This window comes from Pristiophorus japonicus, chromosome 7, assembly GCF_044704955.1.
Source record: "Pristiophorus japonicus isolate sPriJap1 chromosome 7, sPriJap1.hap1, whole genome shotgun sequence".
Lineage (NCBI taxonomy): Eukaryota > Metazoa > Chordata > Chondrichthyes > Pristiophoridae > Pristiophorus > Pristiophorus japonicus.
This window is the reverse complement of record NC_091983.1, coordinates 140,240,150-140,256,170: the sequence shown is the minus strand read 5'-3', so window position 1 is coordinate 140,256,170 and position 16,021 is coordinate 140,240,150. Positions and strand designations below refer to the sequence as shown.

The window sequence follows — 16,021 nt, the reverse complement described above, 5'->3', positions numbered from 1 at the left end:
ATTAGAGGTGAAAAGGCACAGAATGATACAGCATAGAAGGAAGCATCAGTTCATCATGCCCGTGCCGGCACCTTGAAAGAGCTATCCAATTAGTTCCACTACCCTGCTCTTTCCCTCGAGCACTGCACCATCGCAATGGGAGATGCAAGTCAGGCATTAGAGGCCCAGCAGAGATGGAAATTTGGGCAGGAGCCAAAAATGCCAGGTCTTTGCTCAGACGTCTTGTGGCTACAAATTTGCTTTGGAGTCAAGAGTAGATAGAACTTCCATCTGCCTCAAACATGGCCCTAATATCAGAGAAGGCAGAGCTAATGGCAAAGTTTTCCCACATTGGGAATTTCTTCGGCTCATGTCTCCATTCCGTCCAGTGATCTGGATGACGGGAAGAACCTGTCATCAGATTTAGCTTGGAACTGAAGTGCTGAGGTTTCCAGGTCGATGTCATAGCCTGGAAGACCCCAGAAATGAAGGAAGCAAATGCTTGGATTGTCCCCTTTCTTGAAAGCTGGGCAATCAGCAGGGCTCCCAAGTGGCCATCTGACATTACATTTCCTACGTTCCCCCCTCTAGTTGGCACCCAAGATGCAGTGATGCTGATTCAGATGCCCGGCAAACATATGTAAATGCAGATATTCCAACAGGGGTAGGAACTCTGCCGCACATATGTTGGTGGAGCAGGGCAAGGATTTTCAGATATATATATCAGGAAATAACAAAGCTTTTAAAACCTAACGATTATAGGAAAAAGCAAAGACTGAGATAGGAACATAATTTTGAGGTCCAGAATGAGTCAAGAGTTTGATACTGTGCAATGATGCTTGATTTCAAAACCATGGGGTTATAGGGAGGAGGAAAGGTATTTGGTGCTTGGAATTCAGAGGAACATTGGTCATAGTAATTGATAAATAGTAAAAGGTGGTAATCCAGAGATTATGGAGGCAGAAGGTGTCAAAAAGATTGCCGATCAGATGAAAAGTTTTTTCCTGTATCCCCTCCAGAAGTGAAATAAAGATACTAGAGGAACTTCTTCAAATATGGGAACAGTATAGAGGTTATGGAACGTTTTCACTTTGGGCGTGGGTGGAAAACAGGGAATTTCGGATCGGCCAGCTGTTATACACCCAGCTGGGTAAATTACCATATGCAAAATGACTCCCTCAGAGTGGTTGACAATACATTTTTCACATGAAAGGAGGAACTTCAGCCTCTTAGAAGCAGCTTTAGCAATGGAGGACATGTAGGAACTCCATTTAAAGTCAAAGAAGATTGTGAGGCCAAGAATGTTGATAGATTAATGGCTCAATCTTAGTCCTTCATCAAAGAGGTGGTTAGATTGGTTAGATTGCAACTGTTGGTTAGATTGTAGAAGACATAAAGAAACTGTGGAGATAAAATTATTCTTTGGCGTTAGTGCAAAGTGGGCGATAATGAATCAGCAGCCCGTTTTACATGCTGAGAGATCTTCTTTTCCATTGACTCTGGGTGTAAAACTGGCTACCAATTCATTGCAAGCCCGTTTCGCACTGCCACCGAAGACCAATTTCACCCCTTGTATCTTTAAGGAACTGAAAGAAACATGAGTCAAATTTCACAATCTAATGTTAACATTGCTGAAAATAAATGAGTTAATGCCAATGACAATATAATCTCCATTAGAATATTTAAGATCAGATTATCCTTGCTTCACTGAAAGACATAAAGTGATTCAGCCAATGCATTGCTTTAATGGGGTGAGCACTGAAGCTGTGCGATCTAAAATTTAAAAAAATGAATGTAGAATGAAATCAACAGCAAAAGAGTGGATAGGGTTAAAAATACTTACTTATTTGTAGTCTTTTTAGATAGCCAATATCCCAATGCTCAAAATTCAAAGCAAGTGATTTTTCAGGTTCACCTGCTTGCCTGCCATAACTTTGACAGAAGAGCCATGGAAACAACAACAACTTGCATTTATATAGCACTTTAACATAGTAAAACATCCCAAGGCGTTTCACAGGAGAGTTATCAAACAAAAGCTGACACCGAGCCACATAAGGAAATATTAGGACAGGTGACATAAAGCTTAGGTAGGTTTTAAGGAGTGTCTTAAAGGGAGAAGAGAGAGGTAGAGGGGCGGTGAGGTTTAGGGAGGGAATTCCAGAGCTTAGGGCATAGGCAGCAGAAGGCACGGCTGCAAATAGCGGGACAAAGTAAATCGGAGATGCACAAGAGGCCAGAATTGTAGGAGCGCAGGGTTGTAGGACTGGAGGAGATTACAGAAAACACTGGGGTAAAAAAAGAGTAAATGACCATAATGCATTGTTTCCAGGGGCTCGTCTGCTGACATTACAGTGGACGAACAGGAGAATACCACGGAAATTCACACAAATACTTTCACTGTTGGATCAAATGCTCTGAGCCCTCATTCTGTAAGTATGTAGAGGATTTTTCACTGAGAATAGACTGAACTTTAGCCCGATTTGAACCTAACCGGCCTGGCGGGAATGAAGTCGATTCTGGCTGAACAACCATTTTACCCCCCCTGCCAAGTTTTACTCTCCATTGAATTGGACAGGGTGTAAGACAGGTGTCCGACCCAAACACACCCCATTCCCGCTGGGCAGGTTAGGTTAAAATTCAAGCTTTTGTATGAGTGGTGTCTAACCACAGCAGCCAGTAGAACATTGCACAATACCTCTTTTTGCTTGCTGGTTTGATCCAAATTTCGTAGATACACCTGGTGTTCTTGATCATTTTTATCCGCAACAGATTTCATAGCCTTTGCTCCATTGATAGCATTTTCAATTTGTTTACTTAGATATTTTTCTCCCTCTACTGACAGCTCTGTAAAAATACAGCACAATATTAGGCCCACATTATATAGGTATACCCTTTATTGCAAACAATTACTCAAACAATCTTTATCGACTTAATTCCCCCTACAATGTTCTATGTTTCTCCTCTTATCCCATAGTGTCAGCTGTGGCTCAGTGGGTAGCACACTCACCTCTGAGTCAATAGGTTGTGGGTTTAAGTCCCACTCTAGAGACTTGAGCACATAAATCTAGGCTGATACTCCAGTGCAGTGCTGAGTGAGTGCTGCACTGTCGGAGGTACTGTCTTTTGGATGAGATGTTAAACCAAGGTCCCATCTGCCCTCGTAAAAGATCCCATGGCACTATTTTGAAGATGAACAGGGGAGTTATCCCTGGTGTCCTGGTCAATATTTATCCCTCAATCAACATTACAAAAACAGATTATCTGGTCATTCCCCTCATAGGGGAAACTAAAACTAGAGGACATAATCTCAGAATAAGGGGCCATTCATTTAAAACTGAGATGAGGAGGGATTTCTTCTCTCAGAGGATTGTAAATCTGTGGAATTCTCTGCCCCAGAGAGGCTGGGTCATTGAATGTATTTAAGGCAGGGAGAGCCAGATTTTTGAGCGCTAAGGGAATAAAGGGCTAAGGGGAGCGGGCAGGGAAGTGGAGCTGAATCCATGATCAGATCAGCCATGATCTTATTAAATGGCGGAGCAGGCTCGAGGGGCCAAATGGCCTACTCCTGCTCTTAATTCTTGTTATGTTCTTATTATCACATTGCTGTTTGTGGGAACTTGCTGTGCACAAATTGGCTGCCACATTTCCTACATTACAGCAGTAACTACACTCCAAAAGTACTTCATTGACTATAAAGTGCTTTGCGACGTATGGTGCTCGTGAAAGGCGCTATATAAATATAAGTCTTTCTTCTTTCATCTCTCCTTAATATGATGAGTCACCCTGATGTATATGCAGTTCCATGGGTACCTGTGGTCATCAATGCCTTGCCTATAAGTGGCCATTCTTCATGCTTAACCCTGTATGATCAGTGCCAGTGAACTATTCGACCAGTGAAGGTATTACAGCGAACCTAATCCTGACATTACTAATCACCCACAGAGGAACATTTCTGTTAACATTGGGTAACAATAAGGAATGGGAACATTTATTTGCCTGTCTAGTCTGGAGCTAAATTCTAATAATGCCCCAGCCAAGATTTACTAACTCGACACCGACCTGGATCAAACCTGGAACCTTCCTATCTGGTCTATTTAGCTCGGTAATTTTTATTCAGAAATACTAGATAAACTCTGATTTTCTTACGAACATAGCAACTGCTAGATGAAAAAAGAACAACTTCCATCTAGTTGGCCTTCTACATGTGGCCATGTTGGTGGTCACATGATACAATGATAATGGAGTTGTTGACTAATCACAACAATCAATCTCGATCAATTAGTTTACAACAGGCACAGACATGAGGCAAGGAAAACCCCAGTGGTGAAAAGCTTTGGGAACCATAGGTCCAAAGTCCAAGTATGCTAATATTCACCATGTCTCAATTTACTCATATACTGTAATCCAAAATATTATTCTCTGAAAGAAATCTATCTAATTTGCATTTGAATAAACCAATGCCATCTGCTTCCACCGTCTCCCGAGGGACCCTGTTCCATAGAGTTACCACTTGCTCACTGATGTTTGTGTAGATTTATTTTGAATTTAACCCTCTTCAAGTGCAGGTCTTATCCTCTGGTTCTTCTGTTCTGAACATAGTCAAGCAACTTCTACATTTTCGAATCCCTTTAGAATCCTAACAACAGTAATCATATCACTACTAAACGTTCTCTTTTCCAGTGGCAACATACCCAATTCACATAAATTGCTCCTCATAATAATCTTTCCATCCCCTCAATTATTTTGGTTGTTGTCCGCTGTACCCTTTCAGTAGCTGTAACATCCGCTTTGTACTGTGGCGACCTGACCTGTACACAGGATTCTACATGCGGTCGCACCAATGAGTTATACAGTGACAGGATTACCTCACTATTTTGGCTCAATATTGACCATTTAATACATCCCAGTTCCTGATTCTTATCTTGATTAAAAACAAAATCAATTTATTTCACAAACTCGTCAGGTGATGTATTGCCGTCATTTGATCGATTCCAATATGCCTGCCCATATGTGACTGGACGTATTGTACATTACCCGTCACTTCTGGCAAAAAATTCAATTGGTGTGAAAATGAGCTGGCACAGATTGAGTCAGTACCATTTTATGCCGCGTCTATCTCAGTTACACCCACAAAATAGAAAAGTGAGGGCAGAAAATGTTAGCTGCTAAATGCACGCTGGTTACTCCCAACAAGAGAGAAACAAATCACCTTGCGCTGCTTTGGCACATTCATAGCTTGCATTTTTTAAAAACAGAAATAAGGACATCGCTTACAAAGAATACAATATTTGTATTTTGAAAATGTCACCTTAGTCTCATGATACATTTTGACATGCACTACAAGAGCACTGTTGAAAAGAATATGCCATAGCAACTATCTGAAAGGAATAAAACTGTAAAAGTGCATTATATTTTGCAGTGTATTTTACCTCATCACTATATTAAAGGCATGATCATGTGATTGACAGTATCATTCTGCTGCTGACTAAACTACTATATTTTAAAATTTTATCTTAATTTTAACTAAAAAAAAAATGAAGAGAATACCGAAGAAAGTTGTGCTACAGTGCAAATTTGCTGTGGCAGCTAAGGTGGTGACATATCACCCATGTTATGCCACCATCAGTTACACCTGCAATTGGAGACAATAATATTTTATTATTAGGAGCGACTGGAGTAGTAAACAAAGGTATTTACTTTAGTGACCTTCACAAACATCAATTCAAATCTGAGCAAAAGAACGTCACTCACTTTTGAGCTTCTCAGGTGGAACTTGTTGCAAGCTTTCACTCACAGCAAGCAGGAGAACGAGCCACACGGTGAACACAATGTCTCTCATTTCTTTCTCCTGGTTTCAATGGGGTTCACAAATTCTCAATCTGAAAGAGAGGCAAATGATGTCTGCATTAGAATAGAAAGTTTAGTAAACAGAGTGAGATCCAAATTGTACTGGATATAAAGAGAGCAAAATGGATAACTTGCATACTTCAATAAAAAGGATATATCTTTCTCTGCACATAAACAACTATTTTAAATATTTGTGTTATTAAATCTTATAGGCCCTGAAATTCCGGTTTGGTCTTCCCGCGGGCATTTTAGAGAAAAAATACGCAGCTACCTTAAGCTGGTGCCCACGTTGGACCGTCCGATGCTATGGCCTCCTTCGACTGAGAGTCGCAGCGTGTGCTCGTCGACGTGTGCGCAGGCCTCGAGCTGGTCTCACATGGCTCTGGGCAGCCAATCAGACAAGGTATCATAGTAATAGGAGTTCTGCAGGGTTCTAAACTCCTATTACTATGATTGTGATAGACCCAAAACACAGACCCAAACACCCAAAGCAGTAATAACAAATGGAAAATAATTACACTATATTCATTTAAATTAAAGTTATTAATGTCTTTAAAAAAAATAATTTCCCAATTTTTAAAAAAGTTTTTCAAAATAAACTTACCATTGTGGGGAGGGTTTTTAATGATAATATGTTTTAATAACTTTATTTTTTAGATGTATTTGTGTTTTTTAAAACACTTGCGCCTATAAAAGTAGGCCATGCGTCTGCTTTTTCAGGCGCAAGATTTTTGAGGACATTTGTAAGCGTAAATATCGGAAATTTACACTTACAAGAGTCCTCACTTCCGATCTGGCTACGATCTGTCAAGCCAGAAACTTGACAGATCGGGATTGCTAGTTTCCAACGCATGCGCATTGTGCGCTGGAAACCGGCATTTCCGATGCCTTCCCGGGTCTGTAGGAACTCCGTATGGACCCGGGGGTCAGGGCCAATATCATAATGATGGCAGAGCAGACAAGAGGCTGATTCACATTTGTATTTGAGGCCACAACCACAATGAGTTATTAATTGCACATTTTGAGCTAAAGACAAACAAAACTGCTCTAGAGACAAAGAGAAAGGGAATCTGTTTTCTAGCAGGGTTAGTGCTGGTGGTAGAGAGGAAATATGATACTTTTTTGGTTATCCTGCATTCTTTTCTAGTGAAGAAGTTGTTTCATAATAACAGTCCATAAATTCCATCCTGAGTAATTTGGTAGGGATGTGGTGGGCTGCCTTGTGATTCTGAGGTCTTGTTCCTTAGTGTGATCCCATGTTAGAACCATGAGCATTTTCAGCTATATAAATACTTGGATATTCAAGCTAGTATCTCGTTTTATGAATATCCAATTTTTGAGCTTTGAACCTGATTTGGGGAATCTAAACATTAATGAAAATGCAGTTCTCAATTTTTGACATGGCCGGTCATTTCAAGAATTTGTCAGAACATTTGTCCCAAGCTTACATTTAGACAGTGATAAAATTAACAGGGAGGAATAAGGAGAAACTATTGACTGTCTTCATGGGCAGGGTGGGCGGGCAGTGATTCAGTGAAATTCCCACCAGTGCTGCCTCTGGTGCCCCCAAAGAACTATACACCTATATGCTACAGGACATGAGAACATAGGAGACAAGATGGTTCACTTTTTAAAATGCTGCAAGGTAAGACTACCCAAATGTACGATTTATCAGGAAAATGCCCACTTATGCACGTAGCATGGGCTGCAGCTTAGGTATATTCCCATCACTGTGTATTTGTACATGTTTAGCTTTGTTTGCCTTTAGTTCAAAATGTGCAATTAATGTACTAATTTTGGTTGTGGCCTCAAATACAAACGTGAATCAGCCTCTTGTCTGCTCTGCCATCAATCACTGTGATATTAAGATTTAATCACACAAAATATTAAAAAATGATTGTTTTTGTGCACAGAAAGACTACTTCTCTGATTGCTATACAAGTTGGTGCACAATACAATTAAATAGCTGTGAACTGGAGGAGAGGTCAGGAATTATAACCCCTGGAGGAGACCACCTGGACATTTCTGCATACAAGAGCATGACGATGAAGTGGCAGGTCTCCCCCAAGCTCATCCTGCTCTGACGTCTACATTACCTTCTCACACACTGTGTACACATAACCATGCAAACACCACACATAGTTTGGGTCCAGCATTCTAGTGTTTGTCCCTTTTCTGTCATTTTCGGCCTAGAAGAGCACCTTGCCAGAACAAAGCAGTTATTCACAGGGCCCCATATCTCTCTCGCTAAAATTTGCAAGCACCAGTGCAGCTAAACATATCCCAGAGGATGCAGCTAGGGAGCTTGTGGAGGCACAGGCAAGAAGGACCAGGTTTTGTTACGTAAGAACATAAGAATTAAAAGCAGGAGTAGACCATTTGACCCTTTGAGCTCGTTCCACCATTCAATAAGATCATGGCTAATCTTTAACCTCAACACCACTTTCCCAGCCAATCCCCATAATCCCTTGAGTCTCTGAGAGTCGAAGGGGTAGAAATTTGCCTCCACTGGAAACAGGGCGCACCTACCCTTTCTGAAGTGTTCTGGCATCCATTGCAGCAGCCTATCCGGCCAAATTCAGCTCCTCTGGGGTTTTTTCCAGCGGGGCAGAAGTGGATTATCATGGGGTCGGAAGTGGGAGCAGAGCGGACGTCACTATCAGGGTGAGACGGAGTGACCGCAGTTGTCAGTCATCAGCGCCGTGCTGAAGACGTCATCGTGCTGGTGCATCACAATGTCTTTCCCCTTCAGTTAAAGAGGAGAGCCGTTGCGAACTCACCAGGGAGAGTTTCGACCAGGCCAGCGGCCTGGCACTCAAGAGAGGGTGCTAGGCTGCCTATTGGCACCCTGGTTGAACCCGGGGCATAACTGTCAGACTGACCTGGCAGTCGACCGACTCTGCAGTTGTACAGAGCCTTGGTGAGGCCACACCTGGAGTATTGTGTTCAGTTTTGGTTCCCTAATCTGAGGAAGGACGTTCTTGCTATTGAGGGAATATAGCGAAGGTTCACCAGATTGATTCCTGGGATAGCAGGACTGACATATGAGGAGAGACTGGATCAATTGGGCTTGTATCCACTGGAGTTTAGAAGAATGAGAGGGGATCTCATAGAAATATATAAAATTATGATGGGATTGGACAGGTTAGAGGCAGTAAGAATGTTCCCGTTGCTGGGGAATTCCAGAACCAAGGGTCACAGTCTAAGAATAAGGGGTAAGCCATTTAGGACCGAGATGAGGAGAAACTTCTTAACTCAGAGAGTGGTTAACCTGTGGAATTCTCTACCGCAGAAAGTTGTTGATACCAGTTCGTTAGATATATTCAAAAGGGAGTTAGATATGGCCCTTACGGCCAAAGGGATCAAGGGGTATGGAGAGAAAGCAGGAAAGGGGAACTGAGGTTGAATGATCAGTCATGATCTTACTGAAAGGCGGTGCAGGCTTGAGGGGCCGAATGGCCTGCTCCTGCACCTATTTTCTATGTTTCTAAAAAAACATGGCGGCCGTGGCAGTGCGCCTTTCCCTTTAAGGGCAGCTGTGTCACCATTTCCCAGAGAGTGCACCGACAGCAAAACCTGTCAGCGGCAACGGCCACCGGCAGAGCCTCTCCTGCAGGGCAATTTCGCGAGGGAGTCCCCGCCAGTCGGTAAGGGGTTAGCGCGTGCACGCCACGGCGGGAAAACAGGTGACACGGTCCCGGACACCGCTCCACTCCTGAGGTAGGACAACTTATAAAATGGCAGCCCTTCCACGGAGAGTCGGCGGCCATTACACGCTGCCCCATGGCAAAGGCCTTACCGTGAAGGACAATTTCGGCCTCTGAAAATCTATCCAGCTCAGCCTTGAATATATGTAATGACTCAGCATCCACAGTCCTCTGAGGTAGAGAAGTCCAAAGATTCACAACACTCTGAGTGAAAAAATTCCACCTTATCTCTGTCTTAAATGGCCAACCACTTACCCTTACACTGGTTCTAGACTCTCCAGCTAGGGGAAACAGCATCTACCGTGTCAATCCCCTTCAGAATCATGTATGTGTCGATGAGATCACCTCTCATTCTTCTAAACTCTAGAGAGTATAGGTCCAATCTACTCAATCTCTCTTGGGAGATCAGGAGCAGGAACATGATGTTGGAAAGACCATATCAATGACTCCTGTGTTTGGGAAATGCAGCAGTGCAGTTGCATTTGGCAGGTTGTCATACTCCTGTTGCTATCCAGTGGGAAAGGAAATTAAAGTGCTGGTCATGCTTAACAATGTTCTAGTAGCAATTTGATACATCAAGAAAAACAACTTGCATTTATATAGCACTGTTAACGCATATTCCAAAGTGCTTCACAGGACTGTAATCAGACAAAAATTGACACCGAGCCAAAGAAGGAGATATTTGCTCATAATTTGCTGTCAGCGGCGAAGCAAAGCCATTCGCTGCTGGCCCCAAAGTAAGCTTCCCACAAAGATCTCACGATCTCTGTGGCGAGAAGTTCGGCTTTTCCGATGTTCAGTTGAGATCAGTGTAAATTAATGGGGAATCTCTAACGCGAGTTACTATGATGTCAACAAGCTGTCCAAGCAGCCAATCACAATGCAGAATTCTCACCAGGAAGTGAAGATGCTCTTTTTAGTCTAACTTTTTAAAAAATGTTGTAGAGAGCAAAACAAAAATTGGGGTTCTCACATGGGGAACGGTAAACCTGAAATAAAGATGAATAAACTTAATTTTTTTTAATGTTTCTTAAAAATTTGTATTTTTATTAAAATGGATAAATTTGACACTCCACAAAATTAAAATTAGATTAAGCCATAAAGTTGGGCCAAATGTTTGTTTAGCAGGCAATACGCTGTTAAACCTAATTACACCTAATCCAAAAGGGTCTAGCATTTAATGGGGTATTTACCAGCGATATTACCGTGGAAAAGTCGAATTTTTTGTCTGTTTCACTGATTTCACTGATTGCCGGCTATGCGGGGGTGGGGTCGGGAGGGACCACAGCACAGCCAATGTCGGAGCAGAGAGTCACTGAACGCAACTTCAGGATTTCCATGTTAGGATGCGCATGTGCTAAATCCTGAAATTGCGGTCAGTTTCAATGGGATAGTAACAGCGAACCCACCACAAATTCTGGGCCATTAAGATGGTTGACTAGCAGCTAGGATACAGAGGTAGGTTTCAAAGAGAGTTTTAAAAAAGAGATGAGAGAGGTGGAGAGGTTAAGGGAGGGAATTCTAGAGCTTAAGGCCTAGACAGCTGAAGGTTCGGCCTCCAATGGTGGAACACAGAGGGCGGAGGAACCACAAGAGGCCACAGTTGGAGGAACGCAGGAAGCTTGGAGGGTTGTAGGGCTGGAGGAGATCACAGAGATCAGGGTGGGAGGAGGTGGTGAGGCCATGGAGCGATTTGGACACAAAGTTGAGAATTTTTACATCATCTCTGGTGGACCGGGAATAAATATAGGTCAGCGAACACAGGGGTCATGGGTGAATGGGACTTGGTGCGGGTTAGGGTACAGGTGGCAGAGTTGTGGATGAGCTCAAGTTTATGGAGGGCGGTAGATGGGTGGCAAGCCAGGAGAACATTGGAATAGTTGAGTCTGGAAGTAACAATAGTATGGATGAGGGTTTCAGCAGCAGATAAGCCGCAGAAGAAATTATGGCTCATCCAAGACTGGATGACAGTGCAGAGGCAGTAGAGGAGTTGAGAAAGATGGTAGAGAGGTAGAGCTAGGTATATGGAAATTAACTCTTTGTCAGCACATCATGCCACTAAGGGGCAGCATGTAGATGAGAAAAAAAATATTTTTCTAACTGCAGTAAATTGGGAACGAAGTAAATTGTACTGCCCAGATTATAGGTCTCAGCAGCATGGTCAACACATAACATGGTTCTCCATCTAGTGGCTTAAGAATTATTTATTGTAACAGACCAGAATAAGGAACCACAGCCAAAATGTGTTCATCACTTTCTATCTAGAGGTTTACGTGTACTGCAGTGACAAGTCTCTCAAGGCCAGTTGTGCCAATTTGTAAATATTGAATACATTCCAGTGACAGAATTGTTACTGCAATCATTTTGAAAATATCCTATCTTTCTTCCTGTTTATGATAAAACGAACAGTTTTTTTTCAAACCGGCACTATATGTGCTGGGTAGATAACAAACTGAGAGAGTGAATTGGGGGAAATTACAGCTCATCCAGAGCCGGATGTCGGACAAGCGGTCTAACAACGCAGAGGCAGTGAAGGGTCAAGATAGTCGGTGGTGAGGTAGAGCTGGTTGTCATCAATGTGCATGTGGAACCTAATGTTATGTTTTCAGATGATATCGCTGATGAGCATCATGTAGATGAGAAATAGGAGGGAGTCAAGCATAGATCTTTTTGGGACTCCAGAGGTCACAGTACAGGAATGATAAGAGAAGCCATTGTAGCAGATTCTCAGGCTACAACTGGATTTGCAAGAGTGGAATCAAGCGAGGGCAGCTGGAGGAAGATGGTATAATCAACTGAACCAAAAACGACAGAGCGATTGCGAAGGATGAGGAGGGATTGTGCACCATGGTCACAGTCATATAGGAGGTAATTTGTTACTTTGATTAGAGCTATTTTAGTAATGTATCAGGGCCATAAACTTGATTGAAAAGGTTCAAACATGGAGTTGCAGGAAAGATGGGCATGAATTTGGGAGGTGACAGCACGTTCCAGTACTTTGTAGAGGAAACAGAGGTTAGAGATGGCGCGGTAGTTTGCAATGACAGGAGGACCAAGATTAGGATTTTTGAGGAGGGTGATGATACCAGATTTGAAAGGGAAGTGGACGATACCTGAGGAGAGGGAACCGTTTACAACATCAGCTAGTATGAGAGCCAGGAAGGGAAGTTGATCAGCAGTTTAGTAGGAATAAGGTCGAGAGAGCAGGAGGTGAGTTTCATAGACAAGATGAGCTTGGGGAGGGCTTGAGGCAAGATAGGAAAGAAACTAGAGGAAGATATGAGCTTAGGGCTGGGGCAGGGAGGAACCTTGGGTTGGTGGAGAAGGAGGGATGTGACAGAGGAAGCTGAAAGGATGGTGTTATTCTTACTGACAAATAATTCCATGAGCTCCTTGCGCTTGTTGGAGGTGAGGGTAGAAGGGGTGGGGGAAGGGGCAGTGGAGAAGGGATGTAAATAGACAGTTGGTAGTAGAGAATTGTACAGCACAGAAGGGGACCATTCGACCCATCATGCCTGTGCTGGCTCTTTTAAAGATCTACTCTATTAGTCCCACTCCTCTGCCCTTTCCTCATAGCTCTGCAAATGTTTCCTTTTCAAGTATATTCCTTTTTGAATATTATTATTGAATCTGCTTCCAGCACTCTTTCAGATAGTGCATTTCAGAGCATAACAAATCACCGCATACAAAAATGTCTCCTCATCTCCCCTCCGGTTCTTTTGCTAATTTCCTTAAATCTGTATCCTCTGGTTACTGACACCTCTGCCAGTGGAAACAGTTTGCCCTATTTACTCAATCAAAAGCCTTCAAGATTTTGAACACCTCTATTAAATCTTCTCTTAACCTTCTTTGCTCTAAGGAGAACAATTCCAGTTTCCCTAGTTGCTACATATTACTGAAATCCCTCATCCCTGGTACTCTTCTAGTAAATCACCTCTGTACCCTATTCAAGGCCTTGACATCCTTTCTAAAGTGTGATGCCCAGAATTGGCCACAATATTCCAGCAGTGGCATAACCAGTGATTTATAAAGGTTTAGCATAATTTGCTTGCTTGTGTACTCTATGCCTCTATTTATAAAGCCCAGGATCCCATATATTTTTTTTAATAGCCTTATCAGCTTGTCCTTCCATCTTCAAAGATTTGTGTATGTAACCCCCAGGTCACTCTGTTCTTGCAACTCCTTTAAAATTATACCATTATGTTTGCATTCCAGGATGTTCTGTGACCATTGGACTTAATAGAGCAAAGATGGGGGTCATACCAGGGAGAACAACCACGGTGGAACAGAGTAACGATTTTGCTGGTGATATGGGCAATAAAAGCAGAGGCTGAGGGAGGAGTGAGGATATCTCAGTGAGAAACATGGTGTGGGGCTTGGGTGGGTGGTAGAGAAAAAGGATTTTAAAGGAGAGAAGGAGAGATGCTCAAAAGAGAAGGTTCCAGAAGAATAGGGGGGGCAGACCAAGATGAGATGAACAGAAGAGCCATTTGCCCAACTTGCATCTGTCTAGGGTTCCACGGGTATTTTATCCATTAATATAATGCCTATGAATGATTCAATTCACATAATGTGCTCGTCAAATATTCTGAACAGTCTCAGGCCTGGTCTTAAGGAAAGGGGCAATTTCGGCCCCATGCCTCCAATATGTCAGTTGTGGCTCAGTGGCAGCACTCTCTCACATCTGAGTTAGTGGGTTCAAGCCCCACTCGAGAGAATTGAGCACATAATCTAAGCTGACACTCCTGTGCTGTTCTGTGCTGTGCCGTGTTGCAGATGAGATGTTAAACCGAGGATCCGTCTGCCCTCTCAGGTGGATCCCATGGCACTATTTCAAAGATGGGCATAGGATTTCTCTCCAGTGTCCTGACCAATATTTATCCCTCAACTAATCACAAAAAAAAAGATCATTTGGTCATTATCACCTGCTGTTTGTGAGACCTTGCAGTGCGCAATATGGCTGGCGTGTTTCCTACATTACAACACTTCAAAAAAATAGTACATCTTTGGCTGTAAAGCACTTTGGGATGTCCTGAGGTTGTGAAAGATGCTATATAAATACAAGTTTTTCTTTTCACTCAGCAACTCTCCGAGATGACTTGGCTGAAATGAAGAATGTGTCCCTGTGGAAAAGAATACAGATCCACTTTCAACCCCTCCACAATGCAGTGCATTACAACATTAACCCTCAATACCATCTGGAGCCAGCGAAGATTTAGCAAACACAGCTATAAATCCTAATACAAGCAGATCTTTATTAAATCCCATTTAGTTCCAGATAGTGTTGATTCAATGCAAAGCATCTGAAAGGCATCGACGGCTGCTTCCCAACCAGCTACACATAACGGGATCTACTATATTCTATAACTTCTGCATTAGAAATGGAATCTGTTACACCTCAAAGCAGCTATATGGCAGAATTAAAATTATTAATTTTTTAGTTGTCTAATGCCTGAATAATGTGTTACTGCAAATGTATTAAAAAATTAATTTTAGCACTCATATTACTCTGTGTCCTCGTGAGGCTATCATTTTATAGACAGGTGTATGAATAGTTCGGTGATCCCAGTTCGCACTTAGTACTATCACAACTAATTGTTTTGGTTAAATAGTCATAAATTATAAAATTGGAAAGTTATAGTATTTCTTAAAAAAACAATCAAACCATACAACTACACCAATATATAAACCAGCAAACGATCTTTCTCTTTAAAGAATTAAAAAAAATACCACGACGGTTAATTACTAGTTGTTTGTTTTCCTATTTAGATTTGTAATGATTGGCTTCATGAAATAAAGTAGTTTAAAAAAACAAAATGAAAGAATATAACTTCTTTGAGGTTGTTTCGCCCTGCAGAAGCAAAATAAAATTTACTTTTCAAAATGTATTTTATATTATTATATGTGCATTTGCTCATCTCTAATCGAGCTGCTCCCACCTCTCTAGATCAGTTGTGGCGACAAACATAAAGATGAGCCTATCATATCTCTCACTGTCTGAAAGCCCTCCCTCTCAGATGCCGTCAGACTGCAGCAGGCCGGGAACAAGCAACTGCAGCCTGGCTGTCTGCCAACACGGAAAGCAGTGACCCTGACATACCATCCATAACAATAGCAAGCAAACAACACCAGCCTCGAAAAGAAATGGTGTGCTATTGGCAAGAGGGGGCAATAACCTGCTTCCTGGTCAAAGCAATACTGCCTGTATCAACCACAAAGCAAATAACGACAGTAACCCCCATACATCTATCTCTCCCTCTAAATCCCCCCCCCCCCCCCTCCTCCCTCACACATTTTCTCTTTCTTGGGAGCTCTGCTCAACACTTCTCCACATCCAACATATGCACCAGTAAAAACAAAAAGCTGTAAACTGGGGCCAACCCCATGGGATCTTAGCTATCTTTGAACTGTGCTAATTTAATGCGACCACTCTTCCACTCCCCCCATTTCTTTGGTAGCATGTTTATAGGCACCTGCTCACTACATCT

The 16,021-nt window shown here is 42.4% G+C and overlaps 2 protein-coding genes across 2 annotated transcripts in view; one reads left to right on the top strand and one right to left on the bottom strand.

Moving 5' to 3' along the window:
• clu (clusterin) overlaps positions 1-16,021 on the bottom strand; it is a 36,715-nt gene that overhangs the window by 19,489 nt on the left and 1,205 nt on the right. Inside the window, exons 2-3 of the mRNA XM_070885368.1 lie at positions 5,731-5,858; positions 2,675-2,823 (exon numbers count right to left, since the gene is read on the bottom strand). Coding sequence (XP_070741469.1) covers positions 2,675-2,823; positions 5,731-5,818 — 237 coding nt within the window. The 5' untranslated portion in view covers positions 5,819-5,858. The remainder of the gene's footprint in view (positions 1-2,674; positions 2,824-5,730; positions 5,859-16,021) is intronic.
• scara3 (scavenger receptor class A, member 3) overlaps positions 12,072-16,021 on the top strand; it is a 75,593-nt gene continuing 71,643 nt past the window's right edge. The window contains exon 1 of the mRNA XM_070885369.1: positions 12,072-12,401. The gene's annotated coding sequence lies outside the window, so the exon portion shown is untranslated. The remainder of the gene's footprint in view (positions 12,402-16,021) is intronic.